We start from the raw sequence: 13091 nt of genomic DNA on the forward strand, positions 1-13091 counted from the left end.
CTCTGGGGGAGGGGGAGAGGGGATTGGGGAAAATGTCCAGAAAGGGCAGGTGACTACTTCCCATGGAAGCTGAACTAGGGAGGGGCCCCCAGGCTTGGAGAATGGTTCCTGAGTGCCACCTGGTCTTCACTTCCAGTTCTGCAGGAATTCTCCAAGGAGGAACGAGACCCAGTGAAAACCCATGAAGGTTGGGGGGTGATGTTGCCCTGTAACCCGCCTGCCCATTACCCAGGTGAGTTGGGACTCCGGTCCACGGTTAGACAGAGGGTACAGGAGAGGCTCTAGCCAGCTCAGCAATGGAGGGACGGAATAAAAGGTGGTAAGTGACTCTTGGAAGCACTGATCCCTCAGTCTCCAACCTTAAATGTCATTAAGGATCTGTCATTTTCTAGCATGGTAGAAAATGAGTCCTTCAGACTCAGAAGTCCCGAAGGGGCAATTTCCCTAAGACAGCGCTCCCTGAGGGCAGGAAGAAAGTCGCATATTCCCTCGAAGTCTCCCCTCAGCCCCAGATCAGAGCATGGGGGCTGTCTCAGGACAGAGTCTATCGATCCCCACCAGCATGTTGGAGTCCCACCCATAGTTGCCCTGTTAGCCCAACATTCTCTGGTGTCCTCAAACTCCCCACGTCCTAGGCCTGTCCTACCGCTGGCTTCTCAACGAGTTTCCCAACTTCATCCCTACGGATGGGCGTCACTTCGTGTCCCAGACCACAGGAAACCTGTACATTGCCCGGACCAATGCCTCAGACCTGGGCAACTACTCCTGCCTGGCTACCAGCCACATGGACTTCTCCACCAAGAGCGTCTTCAGCAAGTTCGCTCAGCTCAACTTGGCTGCTGAAGGTCAGGGACAGTGGGCACGGCTGGGAGGAGAGAGCTGAAAGGGTTGGTGGGCGTTGGAAAAGGAGTTTTCCCCTCAGAGTTTGTGAAGAGCTCGCAGGGCACAGGGTCCGGGGCCTGGACCCCTGGGTCCTCCTGCTGCAAGGCCTCAGACTTTCCCTCCAGATCCCCAAAGGGAAAGTGAGTTAAGAAGGAGTTAGCTCGGAGCTGTGCTGAGACCCTCGCACAGGGGCACCTGACCCGGACCCTTGGCATCTGATCTGCAAAACCCTTCTCTCCCCAGATCCCAGGCTCTTTGCGCCCAGCATCAAGGCCCGGTTCCCAGCAGAGACATATGCGCTGGTGGGACAGCAGGTCACCCTGGAGTGCTTTGCCTTTGGGAAGTGAGTGGTGAAGGAGAGGGAACAGGCCAGCGTACAGGTGACCCCAGAGAGAGAGAGGGCAGGAAGGGTCAGCACTCAGTCATTTTGGTGTCCCTCACAGGGGCTAGCAGAATGTCAGGCCCACAGTGAGCAGTGACCACCGCTGACCCAGCACTAACTCTGGTGAGGCATCGCGCATGCCAGCGGCCTGGCACATGTTGGGTCACTGGGTCCTCTCATCAATGCATGACAGCTTACGGGACACCTCAGGCTGGAGGCAGGCAGTGCAGTGTACCAGCCCTAACCCAGCCTGCCTGGTTTAAATCCCAGCTCTCTCACTTGCTGGCTGAGAGACCTTGGGTAAGCTACTTAAGCTCTCTGTGCCTCAGTTTCCTTATTTGTACATGGTGATAATAATAGTACCTACCTCATATGGGTTGTTATGAGGATTAAATGAGTTAATATATGTAAAGTGCTTAGAACAGTACCTGGCATTTAGTAAGTGTTCTGTGGATGCTAACAGTTATCTTTTTAAAAATTACAATAGAAATCTTGCTCTCCCAGAAAAAGGATTCACTGGAACAAGGCTGAGCAAATAGCAGATACTCAATAAATGTTTGTAAAATGAGTGACCACAAATATCTCCTGCTATTTGAGGATGCCCAGGATGCCCCCTGCTTTGTGGAAAATTATTGGACTTCCAGGAAATGCATATTTAAAGCACATGGAACGACAATACGTTAACTCTTTAAGACTCACTGATACCTCAGTCCATTTTAGTTCACAGATTACTAATAATTGAAGCCCTTTTAGAAAGTAGAGGCAAGACCCTGTTGGGGAGGGGGGGCCCATTAAGACCCAGGTCACAGGCCACTGCTGGGGAGGGCAAGCCCAGAAGAGGGGCCAGTGCATGGTAGAGGTGGAGAGGACAAGTCAGCTTCAGGGTTACAGACCCACGGAAGACCGACTTCATTGGTGTCACAATTATTGCAGGGCAGTGGAGGGGGAGGGGAGACCTACTTCTTGTTTCTTCCCTGCCTGTGCTCCAAGCCCGCCTGGGAGAGGCGCCTCCCTCCCTGGTCTCTTCTCTGGGTTCCTTCCCAGGCGGGGTCAGCTGCCTTGCTCACCCCCACCCCCACCTACCCAGCATATCAGGAAGGCCTGAGAGTCAGAGTTCCAGGAGCTGCGGTACAGGGCAGTGTGTCCAGCTCATCCCAACCCCCTCTGGCTTTGTCTCCTCTGCCAGCCCTGTCCCCAGAATCAAGTGGAGCAAAGTGGATGGCTCCTTGTCCCCTCAGTGGGCCACAGCCGAGCCCACCCTGCAGATCCCCAACGTCAGTTTCGAGGACGAGGGCACCTATGAGTGTGAGGCGGAGAACTCCAGGGGCCGCGACAGTGTCATGGGCCGCATCATCGTGCAGGGTATGAGCCTGGGTCACCCTCTCCCCGCCTCCATCACCCTTGTCTCTGAGGAAGTCCACCCAAAAATCAGGGAGAAGACTGGGAAGTCCCTTGCTCAAGCCTTCTGGACCCAGGATTTTACTGGGCTGGGGGCAACTCAGAGCTTCAGTCGGGGGTGCGGAAAACACATGGAAGGTTTTAGAATTATTTAAGTCGCTAAAACAGCCACTGGCAAGGCTCAAAGTGCTAACTTGCTCAAGCCTGCTTCTCGCCACACCCCGTCCCAGACTGTTGACGGCGCCCTCTGCTGTCTGGTACCGGAACTGCAGCCTTGCAATTCCCGCTTGTTTCATGAGCTGGAGGCTCCTCCCTGCTCATCCTGTCTCTCTCCCTTGCTTCCCATAGCCCAGCCGGAGTGGCTCAAGGTGATCTCGGACATGGAAGCCGACATCGGTTCCAGCCTGCGTTGGGGCTGCGCTGCCGCCGGCAAACCCCGGCCCACAGTGCGCTGGCTGCGGAACGGAGAGCCGCTGGCCCCCCAGGTAGGAGATCTGGGGCTTCCTCCCATAGACCAACTGTCCTCTACTCACCTGGATCCCTCACTCCCCAGATGCCCCACCACCACCACCACTGGCAGGCCCTCTGGACCAATTAGGGTGGTTCTAGGTGCTTCTTTCCAACCCAGAGGCACATGGCCACAGACTGGTCAACTAGATAGACCTTGACTGGTGGATCCAGAGACCTGGGTGCAGGCACAACTCAGACACAAAACACTGTGGTGCTGAGTGGGTCACCTTGTCGCTCTGGCGTCAGTTTGCTGATGTTCAGGGAGGCCTGGGAAATCTCCAAGTCCCGGAATTAAAGGTAGCCCTGAGATGGGATCGGACATATAAACCACCCCATAGATGGAGTGGCAGCCTAGAGTCTCCACTGCACCCACCCCTGTGGGCCCCTCCACCCTGGTCCTCCGGTGGTCCTGATACCCTGGGCGGGACTCTTTTGCACAGACCCGGGTAGAGGTGCTGGCCGGGGACCTGCGATTCTCCAAGCTGAGCCTGGAGGACTCAGGCATGTACCAGTGTGTGGCAGAGAACAAGCATGGCACCATCTATGCCAGTGCCGAGCTGGCCGTTCAAGGTAAAGGGCCCAGGGAGGCTGGGGACATCCCCAAGGAGACATGGGTGGGGCGCTAGGAGTTGAGTTGTAGAGTTTCTGAACACAGAACGCACCCTGGAAGTTTTCCTACAGCTCCTGAGTAGAACTCAGGGATTTAAGAAAGGAGATGAGACACTAGACTGAGAGCTCCCAGAGGACAAGGTCCCTGGCTTGTTCCTTGTCTGGCACAGACAAATTAAATGTTTGCTACAGTGAACAAAAGACGGCAAAAGTCATTGGCAACTAAATCAGTTAAATTTGTGTTTAACCCAGCCCCTTTTTGGCTATGTGACCTTTCGCAAATTACTTAATCTCTTTGTGTCTCAGTTTACTGATTTATAAAATGTGGCAGTAGTCCTGCCCTCATACAGCTTTTGTGAGACTCAATGAGATGATAGAGGTAAAGCATAAAGGACCTGCCCAGCACATAACAGGTGCCCAGTAAGTGTCAGCTGCTGCTAGGATTCTTATTGTGTGACTTGAGCTCGTGGAACCTCAGTTTTCTCATCTGTAAAAAGGACAGAGTGATACTTACCTCATCAAGTTGTAATGAGGCTTAAAAGACTCATTCACTCATTCATTCAACCAATATTTATTCAGTACCTCCTGAGAAAAGCCTCTGCCTTCAAGTATCTAAAAATCCAGTGGAGAGGGACAAATAAACTCAAGATCAAATAATTAAATAAGATCATTTCAGACAGCCATAAAAAATACAGTATAATGAAGATCCAGAAGAACGGTAGGGGTGAGGTGGGCCAGTGAGATGGGATGGTCAAGGAAGATGTCCCTGAGGAAATTACTTTGGAGATGTGACCTGAATGTTAAGAAGGAGACAATCATGTGAAGATGTGGGGATTTCCAAGCAAAATGTGCAGCCAGTGCAAAGGTCCTGAGGCGGGGGAAAAAGTGACATCTTCAAAGGACAAAAATGGCCCAGGTGATTGGAGCACAATGAGTAAGGGAAAGAGTGGAGCGAGATGGGGTTGGAGAGGAGGAGACTTAGTTGTGAGTCCTTGTGAGGAAGTGGACTTCATTCTGAGTTCCTGATTCACATTTTGGAAAGGATATTCTTTCATTTATCTATCTATCTATCTATCTATTTATTAGTTTCAGGTGTACATGACAAGGTAATACTTAGATGTTCATCATTTATATCCCTCACACTGTGGGCCCCCCTCCCCCCATCCACTATCCCTCCGACCTCACACCGAGCCATCACATTATATATATAAAATTATAGTTGGCATTCATTAATGTTTAGCTTCTGGTGTACAGTGCCATGATCAGGCATCTACAGTATCCCTGAGGTGGTCTCCCAAATGGGACACGTGTCCATTGGATACCCTACAAAATCTTTACAACATTATTGATTACGTTCCCCAAATTAATTTTTAAAAACCCTGAGTCCATTTTGTGGTTACCGACTGTTTTCTAATCCCCTCACCTTCCCCCTATACCCACCACCACCCCCCCGCCCATCTAACAACTCTCAGTTTTTCCTCTTTGTCCCCAAAACTGTTTCTGATTAGTTCATTCACTTATTCTTTTCTTAGATTCCGCATATAAGTGAGATCATATGGTACTCGTCGTTCTCTTTCTGACTTATTTCACTTAGCATAATGTTCTCTAGATCCATCCATGTTGTTGCAAATGGTAAAATTTCTTTCTTCTTTATGGCTGCGTAATACTCCATTGTATAAATGTACCACAGTTTCTTAATCCAGTCATCTACCGATGGGCATTTCGGTTGTTTCCATGTCTTGGCTATTGTTGTCAGAGGTGTGTTGAAGTCCCCTACTATGATAGTGTTACTGTTGATCTCTGTCTTTATGTCCATTAGTACCTGTTTTATATATTTAGGCGCTTCTATGTTAGGTGCATAGATGTTTACTAGGGTTTGTCCTCTTCTCGGATTGATCCCTTTATTATTATATAGTGCCCATCTTTGTCTTTTAATATGTTCTTCATTTTAAAGTCTATTTTGTCAGATATAAGTATTGCAACTCCAGTTTCTCTCTTCCATTTGCATGAAATATCTTACTCCAACCCTTCACTTTCAGCCTGTGTGTGTCTTTTGATCTAAGGTGAGTCTCTTGTATACAGCATATACAAGGGTCTTGCTTCCTTATCCACTCAGCCACCCTATGTCTCTTGATTGGAGAATTTAATCCATTTACATTTAAAGTGATTATTGATAGGTACATAGTTATTGCCATTTTTAAATTTGTAGTTAGATTGTTTTCATCTTTCTTCTATTTACAGAAGTCCTTTTAGTATTTCTTGTAATGCTGGCTTGGTGGTAATAAATTCCTTTAGCTTATTCTTTTCCGGGAAGCTCTTTATCTGTCCATCAACTTTAAATGATAGCCTTGCTGGATAAAGCAATCTAGGTTGTAGGCCTTTGTTTTCCATCACTTTGAGTATCTCCTGCCACTCCCTCCTGGCCTGCAATGTTTCTGTAGAAAAGTCATTTGATAGTCTTATGGGAGTTCCCTTGTATGTAACCCTCTGTCTTTCTCTTGCTGCTTTTAGGATTCTCTCTTTGTCTTTAAGCTTTGCCATTTTAACTATAATGTGTCTGGGTGTGGACCTGTTTGGGTTTATCCTGGTTGGAACTCTCTGCACTTCCTGGGCTTGTATGTTGGTTTCCTTCATCAGGTTAGGGAAGTTTTCGGACATTATTACCTCATATATGTTCTCAATCCCTTGCTTCCTTTCTTCACCTTCTGGTATTCCTATGATGAGCATGTTGTTGTGCTTGATGTTATCCCAGAGGTCTCTTAAACCATCTTCATTGTTTTTTATTCTTTTTTCTTTCTGTTGTTCAGTTTGGGTGATCTCTGCTAACTTTTCTTCTAAGTTGCTGATTGAATCCTCTGCTTCATCTAACTTTCTGGTAATTCCTTCAAGTGAGTTCTTAATTTCGGTAATTGTGTTCTTTAGTTCTAACTGGTTGTTCATTATAATTTCTACATCCTTCTTTATGTCTTCTCTAAGCTCCTTAAATATTCTTATTACCAGTGTTCTGAACTCTGTTTCTGAAAGGTTGGTTACCTCTGCTTCATTTGGTTCCAGTTGTGGAGGTTTCTTCTGTTCTTTTATTTGGGACATGTTTCTTTGTCTCCCCATTCTGACTGACTCTCTGTGTTTGCTTTGATGTATTAGGAAGATCCCCTAGAGTTCTTAGTTCTTGCTGGGTTATCTTATGTAGTATGTGTCCTTTATATTTGACTTGCACTACTTCGTTCTTCTCCTCTGCGTGTGCTCCAAAGGTGACTCTTGTGTTGTGTATATTGTCCTGTTAAAGAAGATCTTTAATTGCTTTTTGCTTGTGAGTAGGTGGGGTTAACTCCTAGGCTGATTCGTTGTGAGACTTGGCTCTGCCCACCACAGGGTGTTCTGCTGGGTGAGGGTTGACCACTTAAATGAGGTCTGGCCTCTATGGGCTCTTGTGCCTTCAGAGAATTCCCTCTGGGTGTGTGACTTGTAGGTGAAACCCGGTAGTACTCTGGTTTGGTTTGGAATTGGCCTCTGGATATGTTGAATCTTGTGCCTCTTAACCTGGGCCCTGGTAGGGCAGTTTCAGAACAAAGCAAATTACCAAGTACAACAACAACAACAAAGAAAAAATCAGATACATTCACACGTAACAACAACCGACAACCCTCACTCAACACAGGCAAAGATATCAAAGAAATAAAGACAAAACAAAGGGAAAAAAAAGCAACAAAAACCAACAAAAACAAATCAAAAAACAGGAAAAACCAAAAAAACAAAAGAAAACAAAACAAAAAAGGAAAAACAAAAAACAAAACAAGAAAAGAAAAAGGGGGGAAAAAAAGAAACAAAGCAAAGCAAAACAAGAAGCAGCACCAGTCTTGGCTTAAGCCCACCAAGTAATCTCAGGTTGTCCTCTGCTGTGCCAAAGAGTCCCCTGCCTACTGCGCAGGCAACGCCGGTCACCTGGTGCCCAGAGTGAATTGGGACTGTAGATTTAAATGCGAGGGGCTGAGGGGTCTGGATGACAGTTTTTAGAGAGTCAGTGCAGTTTCTGCTCTTGCCTGCACATATGCATGCTGAGAGTAGCAACACCAGCCCTGTGTCCAGTACTCCTGAGACTTAGGACACTTCATCTGTGTGTGGGGTCAGGCAGGAGATTTTTGAGCTGCTGAAAGCCAGAAGCTGCCTCTGCCCCTTCTCCCTGCCGATCTTAGGGAGTGCCTCCACAGTTGCACTTGCCCCGCCCCAGGCCATCCAGAAAGGGTGGGGACTGGGGATGGAGGAGGTCTTCTCTCTCCCAGGCCAGCCGCGTCACACTCCTCCCACAGGCCCGAAAAGGTGGTGGCTGGGAGTGGAGGAGTCTCCTCTCTCCTCGTCCAGCGAAAATCCCACTCCTCTCCGCCTCTTCCGTGGGTCAGAGCTGACTGCCAATATTCCCAGCGCCTGAGCACAGAGGCTCCTCTGTAATCTGACACTACTCCTCAGTTCAGGGGTCAGTTTAAGTTTCTGGAAGGGCGGGAGTAGGATTGGAAGAGCGGGGTGAAGGGCCCAGGTGTGGAGTCTGTGTTCTTTGTCTGCCCTAGGGCCCACCAGCTGTCCGCCCCCGTGGGAGCGATCAGCTGTGGGAAGCAGGGAAAGAGCCCACCTCCTGGCTTTTGTGTTCTCTGTTCCGCCCTGGGCTCCCGTGGGTCTCTGGGGCTTTGGGTGCTGCATGCTGCTCCTGCTGTCAGCACGCTGTAGGGCCACAGCTCTTGGAAAGGATATTCTTAACTGCTGGGTGGAGAAGAGACTATAAATAGAAAGTACAGAAACAGGAAGAAGACAGTCTTGTGAAAAACAATTAGGGGGCTTTTCAATAGTCTAGCAGATTTGTTGACTTGGAGCAGTGTGGTAGCAGTGGGGTGATGAGAAGGGGCTGGATTCTCGGTGTATTTTGGAAGTGGTGTTAAGAGTCACTCAAGAGTTGACCATGGAGGATACATAAGATGCTTAGCACATGGTCAGCTGATGTCTTAATCTAGGCCAACAGGTATTGTTATGACTCCCTGGGTGACTGTGGGACACTCCCCTTTCCTTCTAGCACTGGCTCCCGACTTCAGGCTGAATCCTGTAAGGCGTCTGATCCCTGCAGCCCGAGGGGGAGAAGTCATTATCCCCTGTCAGCCCCGGGCAGCTCCAAAGGCCGTGGTGCTCTGGAGCAAAGGCACTGAGATTTTGGTCAACAGCAGCAGGTACAACCTACATTCCACCCCAAGCAATTCCTACCTCCCTCATTCTCCTTGGAGATGTGTCCCTTTCTACACTACAGTGTTTCCCTGGGTTGGCCAGATCTGCTCTGTCCTTGCTGCAGAGTGACTGTCACTCCAGATGGCACCTTGATCATAAGAAACATCAGTCGGTCAGATGAAGGCAAATACACCTGCTTTGCTGAGAATTTCATGGGCAAAGCCAACAGCACTGGCATCTTGTCTGTGCGAGGTAAGGGGTATGGTATAACTGAGCTTGGTGGGCTTAGCCACCAAGGGGCACTATCCCCCCTGCCATCCTGCCCTGTGTTCCCACATTCCTCCTAGTTTGGTCTGGAGGTTACCCCAGAATACAGTTCATTTGGGACCAGCCTCTCGCCACCATCCAGAATCTAGTCTTGCCTGTCTCTCACACACTCCTGGGGCTGCTGGGAGGTCAGGATATGCTTGGATATGCTTGGCCACACTGCCTCTTCTCATTCCTGGGACTTAGGACAAACCCTCTCACTCCATTCACCCAAGGGTCTTGTGTTTGTGTGTGTGTGTGTTTTGTTTTTTGTTTTTTGGTGTTTTTTTTGGCAGATGCAACTAAGATCACTCTAGCTCCCTCAAGCGCTGACATCAACTTGGGAGACAACCTGACTCTGCAGTGCCATGCTTTCCACGACCCCACGATGGACCTCACCTTCATCTGGACCCTGGATGACCTCCCCATTGACTCCGATAAGCCTGGGGGCCACTACTGGAGGGCTAGTGTGGTAAGGCCTGAGGCCGAGAACCTGGGGCTTCTCCCTCTTTCTAGATAGTCAGGGGACACAAGATGTCCTTAACCATCACCCCCAAAGCCTTTCCCTCAGGAATGCCAACCACGGCAAGCTCACCTTCGGATTCATAACAACCGTCCCTTAGACTGGCAGTTCCCTGGATTCCACTCCAACAAAGTCCATGCATTTAGGAGAGGTTAGGGACAAACCTGGAATTCCAGGCACCCAGCAAGACTGTTCTTGTTATCTTGTCCCTCAACACAAATGACATCATTAACCTGGAGCATTGAAGACAGTCTTGTGAAATAAACTGTTGTTTAGTCCCCAGTGGTACTAACTAGGGAATAGCTGATTCCTCCCATTGAACAGATAGGAACACTGAGATGCAGAGGGGACCCTGGACATAATGGAACAGGGGACATCGAGCCCTGCCTCATGTCTCCTTGGCTCACTGCACTAGCCAGAGCCAGGTCCCCTGCCCTGTCCCCATCCTGTTCCCCATGCGCAGAAGGAGACAGTTGGGGATCTGACCATCCTGAATGCCCAGCTGCGCCACGGCGGGAAGTACATGTGCATGGCTCAGACGGTGGTGGACAGTGCATCCAAGGAGGCCACAGTCCTGGTCCGAGGTGATGGGGTTTCCCACCCCCACCCCCACTCCCTCACGGCCATTCTGACCTTCATTCCCTAGCTTCCCTCTTCTCCCTCAAAGCTGTTGGGAAGGGCTTCTGACAGAGGTCCTGAGCCAAACTTATCCTGTGGGTCTTCGCAGGTCCTAAATGAAGAGAATATTCTTCCCAAGCCAAAATTTAAAAATTCCATTCCAAAACACATCCCAAGAACTTTGCTCAGGCCACAAGTTTGCAGAGCTTAGACATCCCTATATGAGGGTCTCTGTGACTCCTCCAGCCTTGGATATATGGCTACCACCAGGCACCACCACTCCTCATTCACTGCCCACATTCTTTGCCCTCTCACCCAGGTGTGTGTTTGTGGCGCCCTCTGCTGCCCCTTGTTGGTACTGCACCAGCCCAAACTAGCGTGGAGGAGGTTGACTCATTTGAAGCTGCCCATTTCTGACTCACAGTGCTCTTACCTCTTGGTGCAGGTCCACCAGGTCCCCCGGGAGGTGTGGTGGTGAGGGACATTGGCGACACCACTGTCCAGCTCAGCTGGAGTCGTGGCTTCGACAACCACAGCCCCATTGCCAAATACACCCTGCAAGCTCGCACTCCACCTGCAGGGAAATGGAAGCAAGTTCGGACCAGTAAGTGGGAGTCCCCCCCACACACACCGCTGTCAGTACTGATAAGGCCTGGCTGTGTGCCAGAGGTGGGAGCCGGGGTCAGAAGGCTGGGGCCAAGCCTGGAGCTTCAAAGAGGGACAAGCTTGGGCCATCTGCCTGCAGGGAACTCCCAGGCCAGTGGGGAGCTGTGGACAGCAAGGGAGTGGGGAGAGAGTTGGAGGAGAAGGTGCTCAGTCTGCACCCTTGAAGTATTGGCAGGACGATTACAGGGGCAATGACAACACTCGTGGGGGTGTGGGGTGTGCAAAACACCAGCAAAGACTCTAGGGCAGGGAGGACTACTAGTTTTCTGGTCATTTTTCAAAGAGGTATTGAGCGCTTAGTATGTGTCAGGCACCATCATGAGGGCTGGGTATGGGCCCAGTTCCTGCGCTCTCCATCCAGACCAATAAGCAAATGTCGGAACCCTGACTCCCTGGTGCCTTGCAGATCCCGCCAACATCGAGGGCAATGCAGAGACCGCCCAAGTGCTGGGCCTCACACCCTGGATGGACTATGAGTTCCGGGTCACAGCCAGCAACATCCTGGGCACTGGGGAGCCCAGTGGGCCCTCCAGCAAAATCCGGACCAAGGAAGCAGGTCAGAGTCCCGGGTGTCCCAAAGAGAAGTAACGTCAGGGCACAGACTCAACCCCTCTTTAAAAGGAGCCCCAAGCAAACATCAATTACACAGAGTTCCAACCCTGCTCACCAGCTTCAGACTTTCTAACAAAACATATGAGAAAGGAACACAAGTCAGGGCTGGGCTACAGCAGTGCACAGAGGTGGGGGCCGGGGCCACGGCCTATCAGGGTGGAAGAACCATCCAGTTCAAATCCCTCATTTAAAACATGGGCAAACCTTACAACTCCACATGAATCTACAAGATCTCAAAACAGAGTTTTTTAAAAATGGGAAAAAACCAAAGTGTGGCGAAGGGAAGGGTACACTGGCAGAGCCTGGACTTAAACCCAGGAATGATGGGCAGATATCCTCACTGGAGGTACAATGAGCTGTAGAAATTGTTTAATGAGAAAGGTGTGTGTGTGAGAGAGGAGAGAGAGACAGAGACAGAGAGAGAGAGAGAGAGAGAGAGAGAGAGAGAGAGAGAGAGAGAATGTGGTGCAGGGGGCTAGGGAAGCAGCCAGTGTCTCCAGGTCCTCTAAATGGTTTCTTTGGGAGCAGGAGGAATGGATCATCTGCCCACAGCCCTCCTTAAAGGCACTTGGGTGTTGGAATCTGAGTAGGGAAGGAAGGGAAGAGAGCCGGGCAGGCCCGAGGCCCCCAGTCAGCATCTGCTGAGAGGTTTCTGCCCACCTACTTACTGAGCCTTTCACAGGTGAAAAGCAAGCATGAGAACCTGTTAGTACACACAGACCCAGGCAAAGGTCCTGGGACTGAAAATCTACCTCTGCAAGTGGAGGGCCGGGAAAGACCCAAGAAAGAGGCAGGTCCCTCCAGTCTGGCAACTAACAGAGTTTATTAAGAGAAACTTACAGAGGAGTATCTTGAGCAGCTACAAGATGAAGTGTATATTCTCTGAGCCTCTTGACACAAAGATTATATAGGGTAAAAGGTGGGGATAATCACAGGTACTAGTATCTGAATTCCACCAGGTACGGGAAATTCCATGCTTGACCCAGTGAGGACAAGGGCCTATTCCAGGAACCGCAAGTACCAGGAGGCAGGGAGGGGCGCTGATTTATGTCAGAGTGCACATCACTTACGTGTCTTTAAGGGCAGGGGGGAGGGTTGGAAAGAAACCTTTGTTCTGGCCCAGGTCCAGCTTACTGGACAGATGGTGGTCACATCATGGAACAGTCTCTCCTGCCCAGAGCCCTGGGGTCACGGACAGACAGCATGGAATCATGGAGTCAGGCCCTGCCTGTCCTTTCCTGCCCACCCAGGCCTGCCCCACTGGAGGGGTAGTGAGGGTCTGCCTTCTGGTGTCCCTTCAACACAGTTTCATATATGCCCCAGTCTGACTTTCTGGATTCTTTCTGGAATCATTCAACATTTCTAACTAGCACCTCTCCT

The 13091-nt window shown here is 50.0% G+C and overlaps 1 protein-coding gene across 2 annotated transcripts in view; it reads left to right on the plus strand.

The window, feature by feature from the left end:
• CNTN2 (contactin 2) overlaps positions 1–13091 on the plus strand; it is a 33328-nt gene that overhangs the window by 14245 nt on the left and 5992 nt on the right. For both annotated transcript variants that reach the window (XM_081025322.1, XM_081025321.1), the window contains exons 5-16: positions 137–232; positions 636–845; positions 1126–1225; positions 2451–2626; positions 3011–3147; positions 3613–3742; positions 8841–8991; positions 9111–9238; positions 9589–9764; positions 10279–10399; positions 10879–11037; positions 11506–11655. In XM_081025322.1, the coding sequence (XP_080881448.1) occupies positions 137–232; positions 636–845; positions 1126–1225; positions 2451–2626; positions 3011–3147; positions 3613–3742; positions 8841–8991; positions 9111–9238; positions 9589–9764; positions 10279–10399; positions 10879–11037; positions 11506–11655 (1734 nt within the window). The remainder of the gene's footprint in view (positions 1–136; positions 233–635; positions 846–1125; positions 1226–2450; positions 2627–3010; positions 3148–3612; positions 3743–8840; positions 8992–9110; positions 9239–9588; positions 9765–10278; positions 10400–10878; positions 11038–11505; positions 11656–13091) is intronic.

This window comes from Rhinolophus hipposideros (assembly GCF_964194185.1).
Source record: "Rhinolophus hipposideros genome assembly, chromosome: 19".
Taxonomy (NCBI): Eukaryota; Metazoa; Chordata; class Mammalia; order Chiroptera; family Rhinolophidae; genus Rhinolophus; species Rhinolophus hipposideros.